General features: G+C 50.0%; 7 protein-coding genes across 7 annotated transcripts; 5 read left to right on the plus strand and 2 right to left on the minus strand.

Annotated features, from left to right (window-relative positions):
- Positions 1–19: 19 nt before the first annotated feature.
- Positions 20–2,039, minus strand: CI109_103723 (uncharacterized protein; the record flags this gene model as incomplete). The annotated part of the gene is made up of 3 exons (XM_065967357.1): positions 20–238; positions 301–1,673; positions 1,730–2,039. 3 exons carry the CDS (start codon positions 2,037–2,039, stop codon positions 20–22), a joined length of 1,902 nt encoding a protein of 633 aa, XP_065823429.1.
- A 2,209-nt stretch (positions 2,040–4,248) lies between these two features.
- On the plus strand, positions 4,249–6,187 carry CI109_103724 (uncharacterized protein; the record flags this gene model as incomplete). Its single annotated transcript, XM_032001774.2, has 6 exons — positions 4,249–4,830; positions 4,899–5,144; positions 5,208–5,304; positions 5,369–5,559; positions 5,629–5,746; positions 5,817–6,187. 6 exons carry the CDS (start codon positions 4,249–4,251, stop codon positions 6,185–6,187), a joined length of 1,605 nt encoding a protein of 534 aa, XP_031863937.2.
- Positions 6,188–6,472: 285 nt separating this feature from the next.
- On the minus strand, positions 6,473–8,466 carry CI109_103725 (uncharacterized protein; the record flags this gene model as incomplete). Its single annotated transcript, XM_032001773.2, has 4 exons — positions 6,473–7,699; positions 7,781–8,008; positions 8,073–8,220; positions 8,462–8,466. The coding sequence occupies 4 exons, from the start codon at positions 8,464–8,466 to the stop codon at positions 6,473–6,475; spliced, it is 1,608 nt and encodes a 535-aa protein (XP_031863936.2).
- A 1,350-nt stretch (positions 8,467–9,816) lies between these two features.
- Positions 9,817–13,099, plus strand: CI109_103726 (uncharacterized protein; the record flags this gene model as incomplete). Its single annotated transcript, XM_065967358.1, has 15 exons — positions 9,817–10,352; positions 10,407–10,465; positions 10,524–10,630; positions 10,697–11,079; positions 11,148–11,394; positions 11,460–11,720; positions 11,779–11,964; positions 12,049–12,205; positions 12,265–12,359; positions 12,415–12,464; positions 12,520–12,577; positions 12,642–12,812; positions 12,876–12,942; positions 13,006–13,026; positions 13,083–13,099. The coding sequence occupies 15 exons, from the start codon at positions 9,817–9,819 to the stop codon at positions 13,097–13,099; spliced, it is 2,415 nt and encodes an 804-aa protein (XP_065823430.1).
- A 396-nt stretch (positions 13,100–13,495) lies between these two features.
- On the plus strand, positions 13,496–15,507 carry CI109_103727 (uncharacterized protein; the record flags this gene model as incomplete). Its single annotated transcript, XM_032001771.2, has 5 exons — positions 13,496–13,681; positions 13,779–14,486; positions 14,613–14,748; positions 14,812–14,924; positions 15,025–15,507. The coding sequence occupies 5 exons, from the start codon at positions 13,496–13,498 to the stop codon at positions 15,505–15,507; spliced, it is 1,626 nt and encodes a 541-aa protein (XP_031863934.2).
- Positions 15,508–16,360: 853 nt separating this feature from the next.
- On the plus strand, positions 16,361–18,766 carry CI109_103728 (uncharacterized protein; the record flags this gene model as incomplete). The annotated part of the gene is made up of 5 exons (XM_032001770.1): positions 16,361–16,532; positions 16,607–17,245; positions 17,304–17,437; positions 17,492–17,565; positions 17,629–18,766. The coding sequence occupies 5 exons, from the start codon at positions 16,361–16,363 to the stop codon at positions 18,764–18,766; spliced, it is 2,157 nt and encodes a 718-aa protein (XP_031863933.1).
- A 657-nt stretch (positions 18,767–19,423) lies between these two features.
- Positions 19,424–22,494, plus strand: CI109_103729 (spermidine synthase; the record flags this gene model as incomplete). Its single annotated transcript, XM_032001769.1, has 14 exons — positions 19,424–19,457; positions 19,526–19,561; positions 19,625–19,643; positions 19,712–19,751; positions 19,814–19,899; positions 19,958–20,105; positions 20,178–21,201; positions 21,259–21,275; positions 21,340–21,464; positions 21,521–21,796; positions 21,853–22,084; positions 22,142–22,216; positions 22,270–22,350; positions 22,426–22,494. 14 exons carry the CDS (start codon positions 19,424–19,426, stop codon positions 22,492–22,494), a joined length of 2,262 nt encoding a protein of 753 aa, XP_031863932.1.
- Between the last annotated feature and the right edge of the window lie 760 nt (positions 22,495–23,254).

Raw genomic sequence — 23,254 nt, forward strand, 5'->3', positions numbered from 1 at the left:
TGGTCGGTTAGCGGAAGTCCTATAGTTTAAGTGACTCACAATCATCCAAGAGTAGCGGCCAGTCGCCTTCTGAAGGACAACAAAGCACGGTCATCCTCAAATCGAAGTGAGGCTGGGTCCATCTCATTGTGGGCTCGAGGGAGAACCATGTCGAATCATCTGTTGTGTTGGCAACGGCATGCAGTTGTTCTTGCGCATCGGGGATTAAGAGCCGAAGGTAAGATGCGTTCCCTTTAACCTGCAGGATCATATCCGATTAGCTACTGATTTTGTAAATCGGGATTCGGACCCGCCACATACCTCTACATCGAATTGTATTTGTGCTTCCCCGTTCGCGTCCTTAAACAATTCCAGTCCAACCTCTTTCCCATTCTTCTCCCCGATTCCTAGGTAGCCCATACCTTTCTCTTCCTCAAATACCACTCTGACTGTACGGTCCTTCGGTTGACTCTCCATGACCTTGCGGACAATGAAGACACTCTGGTTCCAGTTGAGCGTCGGGACCTTTTGTCCATCGGCGGTGCAGTGCTTCCCGTCTTCGCACTTGACATGGTGCAGCCATCCATCGTGGTCAAATCCCATGTTGACCGTACAACCATCCAACTTTGTCAAATCTCTATTTCTCTCATCTTCCACAAACTCTGTGACAGTTTGATCTTGAGGCAATTGGAAATCGAGACTCGGTGCGCAATGATCATGCAGGTATTTTCGTGAATACGTCGCGATCTCTTCCGATAGCTGGGTGACGGCGAGGCCCAATCCACTAGGAAGCGAGATTTTAGGCTTCCATCCTAGCACTTCGAGCGCCCTGGCCGCAGAATACTTGGGCGCCTGCGGGGTATGATGATCACCGATATCACGCACGGGACTCATCGAATGAGTCTCGGTTCGAACCAGCTCAACAATGTCTTGTGTTGATCTCCGACTTTCAGTGACAAAGTTTACTGATTCCAACTCATTAGGGTCGTCATTAGTGGACTGTTTTCCCAACTCCGTGATCGCTTTCAACATGCCGTCCACTGCGTCGGTTACGTACACCAGATCCGGTGATAAAGTGTTGGAGGAATATTGAATGGGCAAAGAGGTCAGGGAGTTGAAGAGGAGAGATGGAATGAATGCTTCGGGTATCCATGATTCCTGAGAGTAGCCGTAGACTTGCGAGAACCGAGCAATGATTGCGTGTAGACCGGACGGTTCTTCTTGGTTGCTAGACTGCCATTCAAAGGCATCCTCGATGACCTTCTCAGCGGCAAGCTTGGTCCGACCTAATGCCGTGGTTGGTTTTCTTTCAGACTCCTCGTCTGAGCCTTCGTCTCCAAACACTTCCATCGAGGATCCTAGAATGACCCAAGGGGCATCCTTCGCTTCCCAGCTGGACCCTTTCCTTGTCCGTTGAAGCTGTTCCGTGACGTAGTCCATGAGGAGCTCTGTGGATCCAGCATTAACTTCGAGACACTCTTCTTCTTTCGAACTGCACCATGCGTCAAGCGATATCCCTGCCAGGTGAACAACTCCTGCGAAAGGAGTTGACGAGAGAAGGGAATGGAATGTGTCTGACGGTGAGAATGAGCCGCGGTGATAGGTGACGCTCTTGGACATGGTGGAAGGTCGAGGAGCGATGTCAAAGATATGGATATTATACTCGTCGATGAGCTTGGGAATGATAGCTTGTCCTGTGGAGTGTAAACCGTCAGCCCTGTTGATCATATTCAGGAAGTGATCAACATACCTAGCTGTCCAGCACCTCCCGTGATGAGGATCGCCTTCTTCTTCTTTGCATCCTTATTCCAGTTCAGCCAATCTCCGACTCCCTTCCCCCAAGATGATTTGGCCTCCCCGTCACCGCTGTCGCTTAAACCAACAAGAGCGGCCCATGATCCGCCCTGTGTCGTCCCGTTCCCTTGAACTCGTGGTCTCGCTATCGAGTCTTGGTATGTTGTCCGTCTGTAGAGAAGTGTTACGAAGAGGGGGATGAGCAGGATGACGGCGAGGAAACGGGGTTTGCGGAGTGATGCAATGAGGTTATGAATGGGAATCATGCTGGGTATAATCGTCTATCGTAGGTCGTTCGTTATTGATCGTAGTAGTTGAATGGCAGACCCAAGAGAACTGCCGAACAAGTGTATCAAGCCTCGGGTGTGGTCAACGCCCCTCGTGAGTATCACGGGCTGATCACAGTATGTGTGTCAGAGGAGAGGGAGAGAAGTATCTAATGAATAATGAACAGATGGCGGTGAAACCGTCTCTGTATGAATCAACGTATCGTGCTTGTTTCAACAAGGGCAAGCATAGTCTGAGTGTTAGGGGTATTCTCCGAGATTGACGTTCAGGATCAAGTCGATCGAGAGGATCCGAGCGAATTGATAGCTAAGTTGATGGTCGCTGAGGAGAGATAGTATGAGTATGAGTATGAGTGTGGGTGTGTATGTGTGGATTGCTCTTTTGATGGTGACACTGAAGGACAACAAACAAATGATGATGTCAAAGGCAGACAAGACGTCTCTTCCAAACTTTTTGGCCGGCAACATCCTGTCCAGTACCGCACATCCGGCCGCTACTCGGTAGGTTGTTATGTTGCTCCATGCTCATGATACAGTGACGGTGCAAAGGCTTTGTCGGAAGGATGGGGGGAACAGATCTCACAACGATTAAACGGGAGTGCTCAGCGAAACAGTGTCCAGAGGAAGCGGGTACGTAACACAAGTTGGCTTGATCGCGTGGGATACCGTACTTTCCGTACTCGAGTACCGTAAACCCTGAATGTCTCATATACACTGATGTAGCGCGGAGCGGAATAACTGGGAGGGTACCAGTCATCTGTTTCAACCGGGAAGCAGAGGACATTTTCGGCTCCATCATCTATCTATCGGGGGAATTGCAACAGGGTGACAATTCAACACGAGCAACGTCTATATACATGCATGCTTAAGCTGCTTGGTCCGTCAGTGCAGCTCGACACATCACCGTAGCCCCTCGTGTCGGCCTGTGCTCTAATGCAGCTAAAGTCTCTTCTCACCCATTGGGTTTTCGTCTACGGCGCATCCGCCTACTTGATTCCCCAACACGTGGTAGCGCGGTGCCTTGGCAGTGAGTGAGTGGTTGTTCAGGCTTAGTGCGGTCTCCATATCGTAAGTTGCGACTCCGATCGGGCCAGGACCATTATTTTATCGTGACGCGGGACTTGGAAATGATTGCGGACGGGAGTTTTTAAGTATACGGGATCCAAAAAGATTAGATCGTAACTTATCGGGGCGGTATGCCGATTCGATGAAGGGGAAGGCATGGTTGGGAAATATGTTACGGGTGGAGTGAATGGACGTAAGCAACAACGTCCCGTTCGCGTTAACTTTCCTAATGTTCTCGTTTTCACTTCTGTTCTTTCCATAAGCGTGAGAGCGAGAACTGACGACGAGGCGTTTAATATCACGCAACTGCATGACTACCCCGGTCCATCCTCCTCTCCTGTTGGCCTTCTTGGCTTAGCTTGCACCCTTTGATGGCGTTGGCGGCGCCCCATACTGAGAAGGCTTCTCGGCTCGTGTCGTCGAGGATCCCTTTCCCCCTTTGAAACAGTAGGATGACTAGGCACGGTAACGGACGGTCTAGAAGCGAATCCATCATGTACTCATTCTGCAGGCAGCGTTGAATGAAGTACGGCAAAGCAATGGTCGGGCTCGTGTAACGAGCCAAGCTTCCCCGCGCACGGATGAACACTGCCGAGTGTGTGTGGGAATGCACGGAAGCACACAGAAGTCAATGCAGCATGCACTGATCGTTTTTCATTCATACTTCGAAGTTTCTTGTCTGTATCCACCGTCTTTGCAACTGTCCAAAGCATCCATCGCAGAGCGATATCGGATTCCGTCGTCGAAGTGAGTTAGAGTGTCTCTCTAGGGTCCCATTCAGAGTGACATATTCGAAACGGGACTGTGTCTTACTGGTGGTGCGTGTCCTGCAGATCAGTGTCTTAGCTTTTTTCGAACAGACCTCTCAGCGACGCTTGACACTCGATACATATAGCTGCAAGAGCTCGGTCCTCTTGTCCTTCCGTTTACCTTATCCATTGATCGCTGTGCGCTCGGGCCGCTACTGCAAGAACACTCCGAAGTTCCGATTTTGGCATTCTGCTTGACTTCCTTTGATCAAGGAATATCGTGAACAGCACACGCACCCATTCAATACTCGGCTTCTCCTAGCTCTCATAACCATTCTTTCACCATGGCACCTTCAACTCCAATCCGCTACTCAATGGTCCCGTCATCACCCTCATCGACCGACTCTTCTGGTAGCTCACCACCCTATCTTCGGCCGCCTCCGCCCATGTCCTCCAAGCGGTTTCGTCTTCGACCTGTGCAAGCTTTCCTCATCCTTTCCATCATTGCCATCATCACGCTCCCGTTCTTGCACCAAAACAGAGAGACAGTCTCATCCTACTTGTCATCGAAATACGTTGTTACCGATGTGTCCAGTCAGCATATCCCACAAGCGAGTGGCGGTCTGCCAGGTCATCTCAATATCCCATTGACACTCGAGGCGAGACTTTCGTACCTTCTTTCCAAACCGGCTTTGGAACAATGGGAAGCAGAACTGCCAAACAGACATGGATGTCCCATGTTCACGTTTAACAGGAACGAGTATTTCGCTCATAACGGCAAGGAGGATCAGTGGCGGAATGTCGGGACGACCGATATTAGGAGATATAGGAGTAAGATGGTTGACTACCTCAGAGGGGTGGAGCGAGAGGGAGGAAAGTTGGTATGGGACAAGTCAATGGAGGCACACGTACCTGTTTCAGAGAGACGAGGTATCATTTTCACAGGAGGAGAAGGAGTGAGTGCTTGCTTGTCACGTTTCCTTCGCGACATCGCTGATAAGGTTTCTGTCTTGTCGTTTCGTAGAAAACTCTCGCTCGAATGAAGATTTCACTTCAAATGCTCCGACATGTCCTTCACACCACTCTCCCGATCGAAGTCTACCACTTCCCCGATGAATTGCAAGAGGCCGCAGCTCGTGCTGAACTCGTGGACAACTTCAACGTCAAGCTCGTACAGATCGATTCCAAGAGGTCCGGTGACAAGAGCTGGCTCATTAAGAACGAAGCATTCTTGACAACCAACTTTACCGAGTTTATCTATCTTGACAGTGTGAGTGAGAGTTCCTTCTGCGATTTAATCTGGACCTGAAACTAACGAAGACATCGGTGGTAGGATAACATCCCGCTCATCGACCCGAGAACTCTGTTTGACGGTGTGGAATACCAACAGAGTGGCAGTGTGTTCTGGGGAGACCTGAACAAGGATCATCGTGAGTACCTCATGTGATTTGGACATGATTCTGCTCAATGAGCTGACTCTTGATCGCGTAACAGCCGATAACGCTATCTTCCGAATAGTCGGAAAGACCTGTACCGATGAACACTGGCCCGCTGAGACTGGACAGATCATCTTTGACAAGCGGGGAAACAACGGTCTCAACCTTGCAATCCTCCATCTTTCGAACCACATGATGCAGAACCCTGACATGTATGGTTTCTTGTCGTATGGCGACAAAGACACTTTCGTGAGTGGCGACAATTACTTCGGTCTTGATGATGGAGAGCTGTAAAGCTGACTGGCAGCGTTTCCGTAGAGATACTCATTCTACGCTCTTGGTCTGCCATATCAACAAGCTCCAAAAATGTTTGCATCCGCAGGAGGATATCAGACTCAAAATGGAGAGAGCTCACTCAACTTCTGTGGCCACTCCAGTGAGTTCCACACTCTGGAAAACTGCTTTTAATCGGATTAGTTCCTGACAATCTATTTGCGCGTGCTTAGTGATCCAATGGGGTCTCACACCTCCTCATGCCAAACATGACCCATCGTACCACCCACCTCCCGCCTTCCTCCACACAATCCTTGCCAAACACCGAAACGGTCTCCAACCCTCCAAACTCTTCACACATATCAGACGTCCCCGATTGGACGGTATCTCTGAGCCATTACTCGTTCGAACGCTATACGAATGGACCGGTGATTGTTTCGCCATCACTCTGAAGGGACCCGATGGCCTGCCCGAGAGCGAGAATTCGATGATGGATGGACAGGGGGTGATCATGCAGCATATGGGGGATCTTTTGGGTAGTGGAGAGGTTTGGGAAGAACTGAAAGCCCTCAGCGAGGTGTTTGTCAAGATCAATCAGCAATAGCGTAGAGATGGAGACGGATGGACTTTACTTTGGTGGGATTGGGATATGATTTTGGTTAGTCTTTTGTAAGATCTAGTTTGTAGGGTGAGAGCCTAATTGTTGATATCGACAGTATGGGTAGTACAGTAGTATAGTGAATGTTAACCCAGGAGGTTAGACGGATTATGGATCCACTTTCGTATGCATGTTGATACAATATCTCCAACAAATCGCTGCCTTGTACTATTCACACAATACCTCTGATATGATCTCCCCCTTCTATTCCAAGACGGCGTTATCGGCTTACTAGTCTGCTTTGCCTTTCCCTTTCTCGGCCGAAGTGAATCGATTAAAGGAGAATGCATTATCGTTTGACACATTGTAGCTTTCATGAGGAGCATAAGGAGTGCCATGGAGATCACAACGGTGGTATAAGGGTTTCGGCGTTGGGGCTGAGGATGGACCCGCTTCCGGTGTAGTGGGGTGTGGATGGGAGCAGATGTCCGTGGCGTGCTGTTGGGGCGAAAGATGCGTTGCGAACCAGCTAGGATGGCGATCGGGTGTGACGATCGCAGCAGGCGTACCATCATTAACGGTCTGTTGGTGAGGTTGGTGCTGGCGAGATGGTGAATTGATCGTGCAAGAAGACGGAGTCTGTTGTTGATATCCCGGTACACCGACCGAGGCCGGGACCGGGGTCCTGTTTTCTCCCTCATCCTGTCGTGACGCCGCATCCCATGGTGCCCAGAGCTTTCTCCCTTGCTTCTTGGTCATTTCATCCTTCTCCGACTCTCTGTAGACCTGTCTCTTCAACCTCTTGATTTCGCGCTGTAATTCCCTCACCTCCTGAATTGCAGGTCTGTACAACCTCAATTTCATCCTTTGAGTTCTTCTCTCGTATTTTTTAACTTCGGCGACTTTACTCCAGAACTCATAGTTGTGTTGTTCTGTCTGCGGTGTGGCGGTGTGCTCTGACATTGGGTCGTCTTCATCATCTGAGAGCAGAGAGTCGGAAGACCTCAATGAGCTTGAAGCGAGACTGAACGATGATCGATGGTTGGATATAGGGTTGTTGGGCGCGTTGGGAGGATGGGTTGTTGAAGTGTTCGTTTGCTGAACCGGAGCCGGAGGAAGAGCAGCTCTTGGGGATGGTCGAGATTGCGTCGAGAGGATAGGAGGATTGGAACTAGCGGGAACGTGATCAAACGACGCCGTAGCGGTGCCAGGCTCGAATATCAGGGGACAAGCTGCTCCGGGAACGTTCGCCGAGGCAGACTGGATCGCCTGTCGGGTCAGACCACCATCGTCCTGCGTGGCCGTTGTCTTGGGTTGGATGGATCTCGAGGTCGGTGTCCTCTCTCTACTGACATGTCGGACATACGGACGAGCGACGATCCTACTTCTCAGTCGAAGGACTCCAACGCTCTGCCCAAGTGACTTTCGCTTGGTGGGAGCGAGGGTTCGAGCGGGTGTTATGCATCGTGGTGGAGCAGTCGCCTTCCTAGTAGCGGCTTTGTATGAGGAGGGTGTGGGCTATGTCAGTGAGGTTCAAGGTCAGCACGAAGTCCCAATGTAAAGTGTCAAGACAGGAGGCGAATAGGACGCGTCACTCACGGTATTGGAATCGTCCTCTTGATCCGATTCATTATCCCCCGAAGCCATATTCGACAATCGGTCCGCGATGTCGTCTACACTCTCGTGTCTTGCATCGGCTTCATATTCCGAGAGGGGGGATGGAATACCATGACCACCTTGATGTGGGGGTGATGTTTCGTCCTGGCCGCAATCATAAGGCGAGGATGGAGGCTTCTGATCCATCATAGGCTGTGAGATCTCATGGTCCTATCGTAGACACAAGGGTGGTCAGCTAGTGGCAAAATCTTTGGTTTGGGGATTGTTGACTCACGGTACCTGGAGAGGTGTAGCTTGGCGTGGGATACTGGAAGGGTGGTGCAAGTGCCTCATAGGCTGGATTACATGAGTATGAGTTGTCTTTTACGCCGAGGTTTTGGGACGGATGAGTTTGTGTCATGCCGCGAGATGATGGATGTGAGCTAGTTGCGTCGATGAGCAATCACCTTGTAAGCTTGAGCGATGCAAAAAGCAGTCGCTCAAGAGAAAGCAATATAGCTTGATGCTGAGATTGAAACGTACAAGCAATAAATTCTAGTGAGCGTTCATCACGATGAGGGAGATGTATAGCAAGCAGTATTATGAGTACATCGGTGTCAAGTCGAGATTGTTAGGTTTTTGCCGCAAGGTAACACATTCATGTATTGCGGAACGACAACCCACAACATGGAATTGGAGGTTGATGTGATGTATATCCGAGGTACACTGCAACGTGTATCATTGATGTTGATGTTGACTTCTAAGTGTGTACACGGACAAGACGGAGGGGCGCAAGTTGAAATGAACGGCGATCCGTCCACAGAAGCACGAGCATCATTCGCCGTTTGACCATGAGTGTTGTTTGTCTTTCGATACGCAACACCAGAGTGAATCAGGTATGAGCATACAGCCCGACCGGATGTACTGAAAGACACCGTATAGTCAAGCTGACACAATTCTGAACATTGAAGCAATCCCAATGCACCTATAATTATGAAACGTCTCTACCCTCGAGGTGCAAGTGTGTTTTCGGACATGTCCGCTTCGATTCGAGATAAGCCTTATGCGGAAGTACACTTCGACTACGCTCAATCGAGCGACAGACATCATTGTTGAGACCCCAAAAATCTCGCCTAGCAGCGCTTATCGCAGATCTAAGCGAAATCTCTTGACCCGTGTGGCCAACATGGGTCTGAAGCCGAGGTAAGGATAGAGACCTACGCTGACCCAAGTAACTCACTCTAGTGTGGGGACCAGGCGCCTATTGATTGGCTGTGAGCCCCTTTGAACCGTAGAGAAGCTTCCGGGTCCCGCTGACCTTTAAGTTACATAACGGCCCTTTCTGCCTGGGATCGATGCCCGAAGTATGTCATTACGAAGTACTTAGACCGATCAACTTGGTACCAGCGACTGTAGGAAGAAGAGCTTATCATTTGTGGCGTTTTCCCTTTCCTGGACGACAATCCAGGCACGGCGTCTCAAAGATAAGGAATTGCACACATTGCACTTGATAATTCGTCTCCTTATTAGCAATCGTACCATACCCAACACCGTACTTCACGGACCGTGCTCAGCATCGTCTAAAATCGAGGGTCTCTTTGTAATTCGGAAAGAAGGCAGAACGGAATTGAGGCCAGGGACTGAGAACAGAGTAGCGTAAGCGGCGCAGAGCATCGACCCAAAGATCTGACCCAAGTGGTTGAGGCCTCAAGGAGACACCTTGATAGGGAGCAACGGGAAGTGAGGAGATCGCCATTTCTCGATCTATTGTACCCTTTATTGGAATTCCGGCCAAATACGATAGGAACGGGATGTAATGTCGACCACGTCGGCTAAATTGAGTCCTGGAGGGGAAGTCATTGCCGATCCGTATAAAACGTCTTCAGTGTGTATGTGTGTGTGTGCGTGTGTGTCTGGATGTCCCTTCTTCCCCACACGCTTCCAACGTTTCCCTCTTCCTTTCAGAAGAACTTGATAATAGTACAAGTTGAGCAACGCAGCAGGCTTGATCATTTCTTCAAACTTCAAGTTGGGACATGATGAGAGCCTTTACCCTCTTCACCCTGCTTGCGAGCACCGCACTGGCGATACCTTCGCCGAAGATCTCGTCTGTCCGAAAACCTGGATGGCGAGGAGGACCTAACCGTCGTCGCGATATCATCACCAACCAAGTCAATACCACTTCGTCATCCCCAAGTACTACCGCATCCAAGGACAACATCTGGGCTTATCTTACCAACGACGAAGCAGCATCGACTATCGCTTTCTTACACAACCAGACGGACCTTAATCTAACTTCGGTGGAAGATGCAGGCGATTGGGATAATACTATCATGGTCATCGATCTGCTTGTACCCAACAAAACGGACGCTTTGGCTTATCTAGATGGGAACGGCACGAAACCTGAACGTTGGGTATTAGCCAGTCTCCTTTTCGGTGCGACGGAAGAACCATATGCCCAGGATTGGGTTGTGGGACCTCTCCCAATCTCCGAGAAGACGACATACTACCCTTATACCTTTGGCACGCATACTGAGGACGCAAAGATCAGGATCTACGACATGGACAGTGCTTAGTGAGTCGCCTTTGCCTTAGGTGTGAAACCCATTCTGATTTCGACGTCTGGCAGTGACTTGTACGTCAACACCTCGATGGAGATTAAGGACATCATCTCGGACATCTTGAATGGTAAGTTGACTGATATCTCACATGATAGTTCGAACTGACGTTTACCTGATCTCCACAGCTACGATTGATACAGAAGACGACCTCAATGCCAACTTCGACATCTGGGGTATTGACCCTCTTTGGCACCAGCCTGACGAGTATGGCAATGATAGAGTGATCACATGGGTGAGTTCACACCAACTACTAACACACTCATGGAACATAATCGTTGACTTTCTGCTCAACTATCAGGTCGGTTTCTGGCGTTACCCTGACCCAGTCCAGTCGCAAAATAGCAGTATCAACTTTGACGGCGAAACTCTTCTTCCCCAAGGTCTCTACTTCCAATGCGACATCACAGGTCGAGACCCTTCCAAATATGGCTTGATGGGAATCCTCTACGGTGATGAGTACTACACTTCGACGGCCGAATTCCGATCGGCATGGGAGAAACCCGACTTCAAAAAATATACCCCGAATATGCAAGGTGATTGGGTCGGGACAGATCAAGCTGGAGAACAATTGCCCTTGGAAACGTTACCCCCACCTCGAAATATTCAACCTGGAGGTCAAAGATTCAAGGTCGATGAGGAGAACAAGTATATCGAGTGGATGGACTTTACCTTCTACCTCACGTAAGTCATGCGGTTCTACTTGACAAATTCTGAGAGGAGACAGCTCGACTGACAACATAATCGTACAGCTTCACTCGTGACACCGGTATGAGACTCTACGACATCAAATACAAGGGCGAGAGAATCATCTACGAGCTCGGTCTTCAAGAAGCAGTCGCCCATTATGCCGGTAACGATCCAGTCCAGTCTGGTACCTCATACCTTGACACCTACTACGGTTTTGGACCCTATGCGTTCTCCCAAATCCCTGGATTTGACATGCCTCTGTACGCTTACTGCATGAACACAAGCTTCCATGCTGCCGAGATATCCAAGGTAAGTCCATCCTCAGAAAAATCCACAGCATATCGTGATATTGAGCTGACATCACCTCCTTGCAGTCGCACCGTTGCGGTATTTCCATCTTCGAGGCTGACCAAAACTACCTCATTCAACGACACTCCAGCCAACAATACATCAGTGCTACCAAGAACATCGCCTTGACCGTCCGAAGTGTCAGTACTGTTGGTAACTACGATTACAACTTCGACTACGTCTTCTATCTCGATGGTAGTATCGAGACTATTGTCCGAGCTTCGGGCTATATCCAATCTGCTTATTATGCAGCCAATTCAGAATACGGATACCAAATTAAGGATGGAGTGAGTTTGCCCTTCCCTTTCCAGTGTATCTAAGCTATACGCTGACAGGGTGGTGTAGCTTTCCGGATCTATGCATGATCACGCGCTCAACTTCAAGGTCGATTTCGACATCCTCGGCACTGAAAACACTCTCGTGAAGCATGTCGTCGAGGCTACTGATGTCAAGTACAAGTGGAACAACCTTACGAGATCAACCATGCACTTGGTCCGTAAGGAAGTGACCTCGGAAGACCAGGGGAAGATGGTGAGTTGTTAACGCATGAGGAGGAAGCAGGATGCGCGTGTATCGTAGCGTGGTGTATTAGGCTAACGTGCCCTTTGTCATCAGAACTGGTCTGCAAACGGTCAAGAGCAAGTTGTCATCGTCAACAAGGATGCACCCAATAAGTATGGTGAACCAAGAGGATACAAGATCATGCCCAGTCGAGGAGGAGCGGGTATGCATCTGACCATCAAGAACTCGAGCAACTTGATCAACTCGCAAGGTGGGTTGCTCGCCACTTCATATCGATTGTGAGATACTCTTGCTGAACAAGAATATTAGGCTTCGCGGACCACGCGTACTATGTTACTAAAAGGAAGGATTCGGAACTCCGAGCTTCTAGCGCTTGGAACGACTATGACACCGCTAAGCCTCTTGTGAGTACACGTCCTACTTCCCCTCTGCGAGATGTACTGACCAGTCGACGCACAGGTCGACTTCAACAAGTTCTTTGATGGCGACAACCTCGAACAAGAGGACATGTGAGTGGAGAGCTTCTGCAATACATGAGGTCTGAATTGGCTGACCCCCCCACAGCGTCATGTGGTTCAACCTCGGAATGCACCACGTTCCCCACACCGGTGATATTCCCAACGTGAGTGTCAATGCACCCTTCGTGATTCTTATGAACGCATTCTGAACGTGTTGTTCTCACGCAGACGGTATTCTCCACGGCTCAAGGTGGAATGATCATCACGCCTCATAACTACCTCCTCTCAGACCCAACTCGTCAATCTACCCAGCAGATCAGGATCAACTATAACAACGACAACTCGACGACCGACGTTTACACATTCGGTAGTCAACAAGCCAGCGGAGATGTCAATCTCGTAGGTGACGGGTACTGATATTCTGCGTGCATCGTATGACTGACGGTGTACTTGATGTTGCAGGATCAGGTGTCCTGGGATCCTTATACGTATTACGGTGATGTGGCTGTCAGGAAGTTCCCGTACGATCGTGAGTGCTCCACTAAACGGACTAGTACACTACTATAGCTAATCTCTTGTCTTATCGTTGCAGCACAGAACCCGTTCAACGATAGTGAGTTTGGAGTACAGGGTACTTTCAGGTGCGCAGATGCTAACTAAGAATTTTAGCCGAATCGATTGTATGAGCCAAAAAGGTCGTCAGTGGGCGAAGATGTCCCACAGAAAGGTATAACAAGGGAAAGCAAAACGAGGAAAGGTTGAATAACAAATAGGTATCACCTAGAGAGACAAGCATTATAATACATGGGAAGAAAGAGTAAACTAGAATACTTATATAATGGGCAATCATATGGCATATGTTCGAAACCACCATAGCGAATAGGTGGATCACCTCCACCCTACCAGATCGGCTTCGTCCGAACCGGCTCACACAAGTGAGAACCGCATGGTTTGTCAGTGCTCGGATATCATATTTCCGTTCGCATGTCGCTCCGTCTAGAGCTCATAATAGTCACTCAAATACCATGACATCTCTGTGTCTTGTTGTAGTACTACGACATTGCTACGCCACATAGCAGCGAATGACTATGGGAGGATACGCTTACGCTCCTCTTCCTACGCAGAGTGGTGACGAGGAAACTTCTTCCTCACGCACAAGCGCTAAGTCTGATCTAGGTGTGAACGAATCAGCGATGTGGGCGGGGCAGGCGGGATCTGTGCACCTTCGCAGCGACGACAAGAGCACTCAGAACTCACAGAGCCTTCCAGTGAGCGGAATGTTGCTAGATCTCTCCTGCAGATCAATCTGCGTCGTATTCCGTCCGATCGCTAATTGCTTTCATTCCCCACTTACCGCTCGCTAAGACATATACCTCCCCTTCAGCCTCTTCACAGCCAACGAGCTTCATCCAGCGACTCGTAGTCGTCCTTGTGCTCATCACGATCTGGCCCTTGATCTACTTCCTCTTCCCATCTTATCTAACGTCCCCCACGTCGTCTTCAACATCAATCGACGTCCCTCCCCTCTCACCATCCTTCGTAGCAGAGTGCAACGCTCTCCTCAAAGCACCTTCGCACACGTACACGAAACGAATCGAGTCGCTCGTCAGAGCTCTCCCTCCTTCGACAGGATGGATCGCCGAACCTGGACCTAGTGCTGAGTACTTCTTGGGCGGTTTCGCAAGTTCCGATTGGTGGTTATCCGAAAGACCATTCTTGATCCACATTTCCGCCTCGGCCTCCTCGGCCTCCTCGGTCGAACCTACAATCACCCTCCTCACACCTGCTTTCGAAGCCCTTCGAGCGAGTCTTATGCCCTTACCTGAAGAGATCAAATCCAAAGTCAATTGGGTAGAATGGAAAGAGAACCAAAGTCCTTATTCCGTCTTAGCCGACTCTGTGGGAGAAGGAGCAAGGCGATTCGTATCGGATGGATTGGTGAGACATTTCATAGGGGATGGACTGAGAGATGTTATGGAAGAAGAGAAAGATGCAAAGGTCGTGCAAGGCGTGAAGGAGATAAGGGAAAGGAAAGATAAGAGGGAAGTGGGATTGTTAAGGTGTGCGAATCAGGTGAGTCGAGTGCTCCTCGTACAGATATTGTATCAATGTCAACAGCTAGACCAACACACGTTCTGGATGAGGGTGTAATGGTGATTTGTCGTAGAGTATACGAGCTGACTGTGATGAGTTTCGTAGTTCACGTTGCACGCGATCAGAAAGACCAGAGCTCAGATGCACATCGGCATTACAGAATCTGAGACGAGGGCTATCTTGGATGAAGAGTTGGCTGCTACGGGATTGGAAGATGGAGAAGGCTTGATTCTCTTTGGAGGTGAGCTGAGCTTATCAAGAATCAGCAATCGGTCAATGCAGCTCTGACCGACATCCCCGCCAGAAAACGCCGCTTTGCCCCATGGATCAGGAACAAATCGAGCGTTGGGAAAGAGGGATTTCGCGCTTATCGATTGTGGTGGCAAGTGGGGTGGATATGTTTCAGACATCACGAGGGTGAGTAGGACAGTCTCCATCCCAATGCACCAATTCGACGCCTCTGAGCTGTAAGATTACTCAAACAAAAGTTGACTTTTGTGTACTTCAACACGAGTAGACATTCGCCCTCCCGGATTCGGACATCCCTCAAAGTCATATCGAGATGTGGGAGACGGTCCGTCAAGTCCAACATGCTCCATACGAACTCCTCTTATCTTCCAACATCACCTCGCCCCCGATTCACGCTGAGCTCGATAAAACCGCCCGAAATCTATTGACTATCAAAAAGGGAGCAAAAGCGGCTTCAGCGGATCCCGACTTCAGCGTGTTCACCCATCGACTTGGACATGGTATTGGATTAGAAGGTCACGAATCGCCGTATCTCGTGCAAGGTCCATTGGGGAGTAAACCCGTCTTATCGGGACACGTGTTCAGTCTCGAACCGGGGATCTATATACCTGCAGATGGGAAAGAAGATTGGAATGGAATCAAGGGCGTAGGAGTCAGATTGGAGGATTGTTTCGTGGTCACGCAGGACGAGGATGGAAAGTTGGGTGGGGAGTGGTTATCTGGACCTGTGGAGAAATGGGGAGATATCTAATAGACATGTAAGAAGACATATGGTTGGTGTAGATGATACATAGATGTCGTCAACTGCTAGATTTTCACAGGCCGTTGTGCCAAACAATAAACGTTAAGTTTACCAAATCCGCGATTCTGTTTGTGATTGCGTGCATGCATCATAACGACGCGGGAAATGCGAATACCGTACGTCAACGCGCGTGTCATCACGTCGCTTTGATTCAACCTTTTACCTCTGAAGCTTTGTGTCATCGTTGCAAAAGCACAGAGCCTCGAAGAGATGGACAGGGACCAGACAATCTTCTGAAGATCGTGATCGAAAGGGTGACTACGTACGGACGAAGCAAGGGGATCGCAGTAGTAATCCCACTTTTAAAGGCTATTATTATCTGCTGCGGGGTTTCATCTCTTCCGTATACCCCTCTTTTTTGTTCGGTAGATTACGATTACAGTACGCGTTTCAGAATGCACAGTCCGTCCCGTACATCAACTCTGTTCATCCATCCACGCAATAACCTCGTTTCATCATTATCCTGATGTGATCGTACAAGTCTTTCTTATATGCATCGTTCATCAACGTCCTCAGTTTATATTCCCAGTGTACAATATTTGACGATCCTCACCATGATTTGATATATAGACAATTGAAGCAATCACCTAGCGACCTGCCTTTCGACTATTCACGTAACACAGACCTCGCACGACCCCTCGACACCATAACGAGACGTCGACAAGGACACTGAGTGCCCTGTCGGTCCATACCACGCTCTTTCAGTCGACGACACATTCTTTCACCGCCCGCAACCCAAATCATCCATTCGACGACTTCAACCTGTCAGACCCTCTCAACTCATACGGTCATCCACTCCAACATGCCACTCATGGGAGATGCTTCCCTCGCCAGGATCCTTTATGGACCCTCGGCTGTGCTTGCAGACTTTGCCGCCGCACCAACGATCTCAGTGATACCAACGTCATCAGCAGCTGCCGTGAACATGACACAGGTTGTCAAACAGCAGAAAGCTCAACAACTGGCTTTGGACAGTGAGTGGATCGTATGGTCGAAGAAAGGGAACGGGTGTAATCTGCATGTTACTGATACTTCACTTCCACTACAGTTGAGGTACGGAACATCGTCATGGTGGCATCTGCGGGCATTCTAGTGTTCTGCATGATGATTGCCCTTCCGCGGTTCCTCGCCAGACTTCGAGCGTCGTCCCCTTCATCCTCAAGTCGAGCAGTTGGCGGCGGGGACCTTCAGGACGGATGGTGTCTTAGACGTAACAAGCGAGAAGACCGATCCAAGAACCATGACGAAAAGCTGTATCCCTTTGCAAGTCATGCATGTCCAAACCAACAACTACAACCACCACCCCACGTCAATCCCATTTTGTCCTATCTACCTTTCTCATCATCGGCACTACTCTACTCTCCATTCGCTCGCTTTCCCAACATCGTCAGATCGTACATGACCCTCCCACAACTGTGTATCGTCGCTCTCTTCACTTTCCTCTTGGCTTTCACTATGGTCTTCAAGTCCGATCTCTCATCGGCGACTCAAAGCAAAGGCTACGGACGCAATTTCGAACGATCGGGCGATATCGCCGTGGCTCTGATCCCCGTGGTCATAGCTCTGGGTGTAAGGGGGAACATCGTTGGACTGTGCGTTGGAAAAGGTTACGAAACCCTGAAGATCTTTCACAAGATCGTCGGACGTTTTGTGTTTATCGCCGTCGTCGTTCACGTAGTGGTTTACTGTAGGTCACGCTATCTTCTCTCTCAAAGTCCGTTCAGACCACTGACGACACTCTACAGACTGCAAGGCGGGATTTAAGTTTGAGAATATGCCAATGTTCATCATCTGGGGTTACGTGGCGCTGTTAGGGATGGTGGTCATCGTGGTCACTTCACTACCCGTCATTCGTAACGCGTATTACGGGCTCTTCAGGGTATGTTTGCCGTGTCTCGGTTGATGAATCCAGCTGATAGACCTCGGTTCCTAGGTATGCCACACCTTGGGCATCATCGCCCTCCTGCTGGGACTGGCTTTCCACAGAGACGAATGTATCCCTTTCTGGTGAGCTCACTTGACTCCCTTCCTGGGAGACAAACTCAGCTGACATCACCTGGTCTCTCCCAGTATCGCCGGCGTTGGCATCTATGCCATCTCTCTATTCTGTACTCTGACGAAGACACGACTAGCCACCGCCAAGATCGAAGCTCTCGTAGGAGCCGATACAACTATCGTTACCATACCCAGCCTCCGTTCGGGCTGGAGGGCTGGCCAGCACGTTCGGATTCGAGTTCCCGCTCTGGGGCCCTTGCATGGTTTCGAAGCCCACCCTTTCTCAATCGCCTCATCTCCAGACGGCGAAGGGATGGTGCTTATGTGCAAGCGTGCCGGCGATTGGACGGAACGATTGTACCAACATGCACACGGCTCCAACACCGAGACTGGAGAAACAGGCAGGAAGATTACCATCATCATCGAAGGACCATACGGCGGTCCTGGCAACATGCTCATTCCATCTTTCTCTTCTGTCCTTCTTGTAGCTGGAGGATCCGGAATCACTTCAACTCTCGGACATGCTCACGACCTTATCACTCGCGCGCCAACTGGTGTGGTACGCGCACGTACTGTTGACCTCGTATGGCTGGTCCGTACAGAGGATATGGCGAAACCTCTCATGGGAACCTTGTTGGATTTAGTGAACGACGCGAAGCAATGGGAGTCGACTTGCTCGGAACGAAAGGCGAAAGGACTGGCATACATGCAAGCCACAGCTCTCCGAGTTCATATCTACGTCACCCGATGTCCGATCAGCTCACCTATCAATTTACTTTCACATATCGTGCCCGACCTTCCACGTGTCGACTTCGAAAAGGGAGGTAATCTTTTGGAAGGAGGTGGTCGATTTTCCAGAGTGTGGATAGATAATGAGAAGGAACAACATTTGTGGCGAGAATCGATCCTTCCAATGCCCGACAACATCCCCTCATTCAACGTCACTGAACCGTCTACCGGTAACGCCCCAACCCTATCTGGTATATCGGTGCATCCTCTTCGTCCGAGCTTTACTGGGATGCTCGACGAACTCGCACACGAGACGATCTTGCGACAAATCAAGAGTGTGACGAGACCGAGTGGGATTTGCGTGATTGCCTGTGGCCCGAACGAGATGGTGCAGAGTGTTAGAGAGTCGGTGAGGTTGTTCGAGGGGCACAAAAAGAGGGAGGTGGGAGGGATCGAGTTGGAAGAGGAGAGATTTGGGTATTAGATCAGGCTGGTCCTGATCGTGTAAAGTAGTCAGTATCTTGTGTGGCGTATTGGATCAGGCTGGTCCTGATTGAGTACAGTAGTCAGTATTGTAAATGTCGTATTTTGGGTTATCGCCGGCGAGTTCTGTATCTGGTTATGCAGACACATGCTGGGTTTCTACGAGTAGCACACAGCGATGCCCTGCTGGTGTCACACGGCCTGCCTCGCTCAGAAAGCTACACTGGGAGACGGTCAGGCTACGGACAAGGGCAAGATATGCAGTGTACACCAGACGACCCGTCACTCCACATCATCCGCTAGGCGAACACCGAGACGCAGAATAGCATTAGGATTATCCTCCCATGAACTCACTCCTTCAGCTGCAATCTGAATACCAAACGGGCACGAAACCCGATTACAAACGGGCTCTGGTAGTATGATTTTGATCGACTCGGGGCAACAAAAGGCGGCGGAGTCCGAAATCCGAGAGGTGACTTTGGTGGTCAACGGGATCAAAAATTCTGAAAGGAAAGGATTTTTCTTTTGTGTGTCTCGTCGCTCGGTCGTTTGGGTGGGATTGGATTGGATTGGGGTCATTCAACGATAAGTAACTGGACTACATCTCCTTATTATTCCCTTTTAACATTACTATATCAAAAAAGACAAGAAAACAAAGATGTCTGCCACTCTTTCTCACCCTAACATCGTCGGTGAGCAGCTGCTGTCCTTCACCTTTTGTTGATATGGATGTAGCTGACGGTTCAACGATTGTTTGTAGACGGTTGGTTCAGGGAGATCAACGACCAATGGCCTGGTGAGTGCGGAGTGGGATGACTTCCTTTGATCGTATGGCTGACTGATATCTGTCCGTTTAAAGGTCAAGCTATGACCCTCAAGTGAGCGCAACACGATTAAAGAAGAAGGATCGAGGAGAGGGTAGCAGCTGACATTGAATGATTATTAGGGTCAAGCAGATCTTGCACACTGAGCAGTCTCTCTTCCAAGTATGTACCACTTCTTTAACTCAGCTCCAAACGTGCACCGTGCTGATAGAACAAACTTTCAGGACGTTCTCGTGTTCGAGTCTGAGACTTTTGGTAACGTCCTCGTCCTTGACGGTGTCATCCAGGTCACCGAGCGAGATGAGTTCTCGTAAGTCGTCGTGCGGGTCCCTTGGTTAACGCCGTGAAGATGCTTACGGTCACTTTAGCTACCAGGAGATGATCACCCACTTGCCTATGGCTTCTCACCCCAACCCTGAGAACGTCCTTGTCATCGGTGGTGGTGACGGTGGTGTTATCCGAGAGGTGCTCAAGCACAAGTCAGTGAAGAAGGTTACCCTTTGTGACATTGACGAGGTGAGTGAAGGGATTTGTCTCCTAAAGTGATTGCTCTGAATGATAATTGATGTTTTCAATCTCCGCACTCAGGCCGTCATCCGAGTCTCCAAGCAATGGCTCCCCCTCATGTCCTCTTGTTACAAGGACTCTCGTGTCGAGGTTCACATCGGCGACGGTTTCAAGTTCCTTCCCGAGCACAAGAACGAGTACGACGTCATCATCACCGACTCTTCCGACCCCGTCGGTCCCGCCGAGGCTTTGTTTAAGGCTCCTTACTTCCAGCTCCTCCACGAGGCTCTCAAGGAGGGCGGTAGTGTCTCCACTCAAGCCGAGTGTATCTGGATGCACTTGCCTCTCATCAAGGAGTTGAGGGCCACTTGTCAGAAGCTCTTCCCCGTTGTCGACTACGCCACCACCTCCATCCCTACCTACCCCGGTGGAAACATGGGTCTCATGGTCTGCACCAAGGATGCCAACCGAAACCTTGCTGTCCCTCTTCGAGCAGTCCCCGGCACCAAGTACTACAACAACGATGTTCACCGTGCCTCGTTCACCATCCCCGAGTTCGCTCGAGCTATGCTTCAGGACGGTGAGAACATCTTGCCCAAGTTTAGCGGTGTCCGACCTGGCCCCAAGTCTGCTCCTACCACCAAGAAGAAGGTTCTTCTCCTCGGTAGCGGTCTTGTCGCTCCCCCTGCCGCTGAGTACATCACCAAGCACAACCACGAGCTCACCGTCGCTTGCCGAACTCTCTCCACCGCCGAAGCTCTCTGTGAGGGTCTCCCCAACGCCACTCCCTTGTCCGTCGATGTCGGCTCTCCCGACGCTCTCCGACAGGCTATCAAGGGTCACGACGTCGTCGTCTCTTTGGTTCCTTACACCTACCACGCCGCCGTCATGGAGGCCGCTCTCGAGGAGAAGGTCCACGTCGTTACCACTTCTTACGTCAACCCTTCGATGAAGGCTTTGCACCAGAAGTTCGTCGACGCCGGTCTCATCTGTTTCAACGAGATCGGTGTTGACCCTGGAGTTGACCACTTGTGGGCTATCAAGACCATCGATGAGGTCCAGAAGGCTGGTGGCAAGATTAAGAGCTTCTACAGCTTCTGTGGTGGTAAGTTCGGTCTTTACTCATAATGCCATTTGACCCACTGCTGACCTTCGCTTTTAGGTCTTCCCGAGCCTGCTGTGAGCTTACCAATCTACCTTCACGTTGTGCTCTAGTGTACTTTGTTTGCTGACGTTGATACAGGCTTCCGACAACGCTCTCGGTTACAAGTTCTCTTGGTCTCCTCTCGGTGTCCTGATGGCCCTCAACAACGACGGCAAGTTCATCAAGGACGGCAAGGTCACCGAGGTTGCCGGCAAGGATCTCATGTGAGTTTCGGCTTCCCTTTCCGACTTATCTGAACGCATGCTGAGTCAATCAACAGGTCTTCCGCCAAGCCTTACTTCTTCACTCCTGCTTACAACCTTGTTGCCTACCCCAACCGAGACTCGAGCGTTTTCAGGGAATTCTACGGCTTGAAGGACGTTGAGAACCTCTGCAGAGGTACCATGCGATACGCTGGTTTCCCTGAGGTTATCACCGCTTGGAAGGAGATTGGTCTCCTCGACGACGCTCCCCAAGAGTACCTCGCCAAGGACGCTGCTCCCATCACATGGATTTCTCTTCTCGCCAAGACCCTCGGTGTCGAGGCTAAGGAGACGTGAGTACCTTTGTGTTGACTTTGCTAGACAAGGCTGACTCTCTTTTCCCATACAGTGCTGTCGTTGAGAAGCTCAAGTCATTGAAGTCCCTCGAGAACGACTCCAAGATCCTCCTCTCCAAGTTCCGACAGCTCGGTCTCTTCTCCGACGAGAAGGTCGCACCTCGAGGCTCCATCATGAAGTCTCTCAGCGCTCTCCTCGAGGAGAAGTGTCAGTTCCAGAAGGGAGAGGTTGACATCGTCATCCTTCAACACACTTTCGAGATCGTTAACGCCGACGGTTCTGAGGTGAGCTAGCAGCCATCTTGATCCGATAAAGGTCTTAGCTGATTATGGACGTTTCAGCAAACCATCACATCCTCGCTCGAGGCTTACGGTGACAGGAACGGCGGCCACTCTGCCATGGCCCGACTCGTTGGTGTAAGTGCAATCGTATTCAAATAGGATCATCCGCTGATATATTTGGGTATCAGGTCCCATGTGGTGTTGCTGTTCAATTCATCCTTGAGGGTGTTCTCAAGACCCCTGGTGTTCTCCAACCTTACGACGAGCCTGTAAGTGGTCTCGTTCATGCTCGACTTTCTTTGTCATCACTGTGATGGGTACTGACATTCTCTATCACTGTATAGACCTGTAAGCTCTTCCGTGACCGACTTGAGTCTGAGGAGGGTATCACCATGGTTGAGAAGGTCATCTAGACGGAGATGTAGATAGTGTACGATATAGTTATGTCATGGGATACACTGCTTGGTATGATACTGCATCGGCACGACGCGTTTATCCGAAGCAGGCGGCGTCGGGACGTGTGTGTATCATCGGGGACTGTCCCCCGTGTCTCATTTGTACATAGATCCCCGTATCCCAGCCGAGTGTCCCATGTGAAGATCTCAAAATTTCATTCTCTCATCCACACATGGTTGGGGTGTGTACCTCTGACATGTGCATTTCAACTCTTCGTCAAGCTGAACATGATTACTGATTGATTCATGATGTGCATATGAAGGTGTGTTGATGGAGAAGAGAAGGCTTGAGATGGCAGTTCAGAAGTGGATCAAAGTACATATGGGTATTTCGTCATGTCTCGCTCGACACGACGCGTCGTGGTAGATGTCTACAATTATCATTGGATAGTGATTCCCGCTCTACGTGGCTTGAGGTCTCATCCATGAAATCACAAGATCACCATCAGGAGCAGTCTGTACAGGCTATACTTCGACTTGTGGTACGGGTGAGTGGATACGATGCAATGAAGCGAAGCAGCGAAAGATGAATCACGATTCCCGCATCAATATAATGACAATGGTTAATGGTTAATGGCTAATGTTTCCACTTCAGGTCGACGCGTCTTTTCCCTTCGATCATTTTACCCTTACCCTGGCTGACTATCACCTGCGAGCAGGGTTAGCTTTGGACCTTTCACATCTTCTTTTTCCTGCTACTGTAGTACTAGTCAAACGT

The sequence above is a fragment of the Kwoniella shandongensis genome, chromosome 6 (genome assembly GCF_008629635.2).
Source record: "Kwoniella shandongensis chromosome 6, complete sequence".
In the NCBI taxonomy this organism is placed as follows: domain Eukaryota; kingdom Fungi; phylum Basidiomycota; class Tremellomycetes; order Tremellales; family Cryptococcaceae; genus Kwoniella; species Kwoniella shandongensis.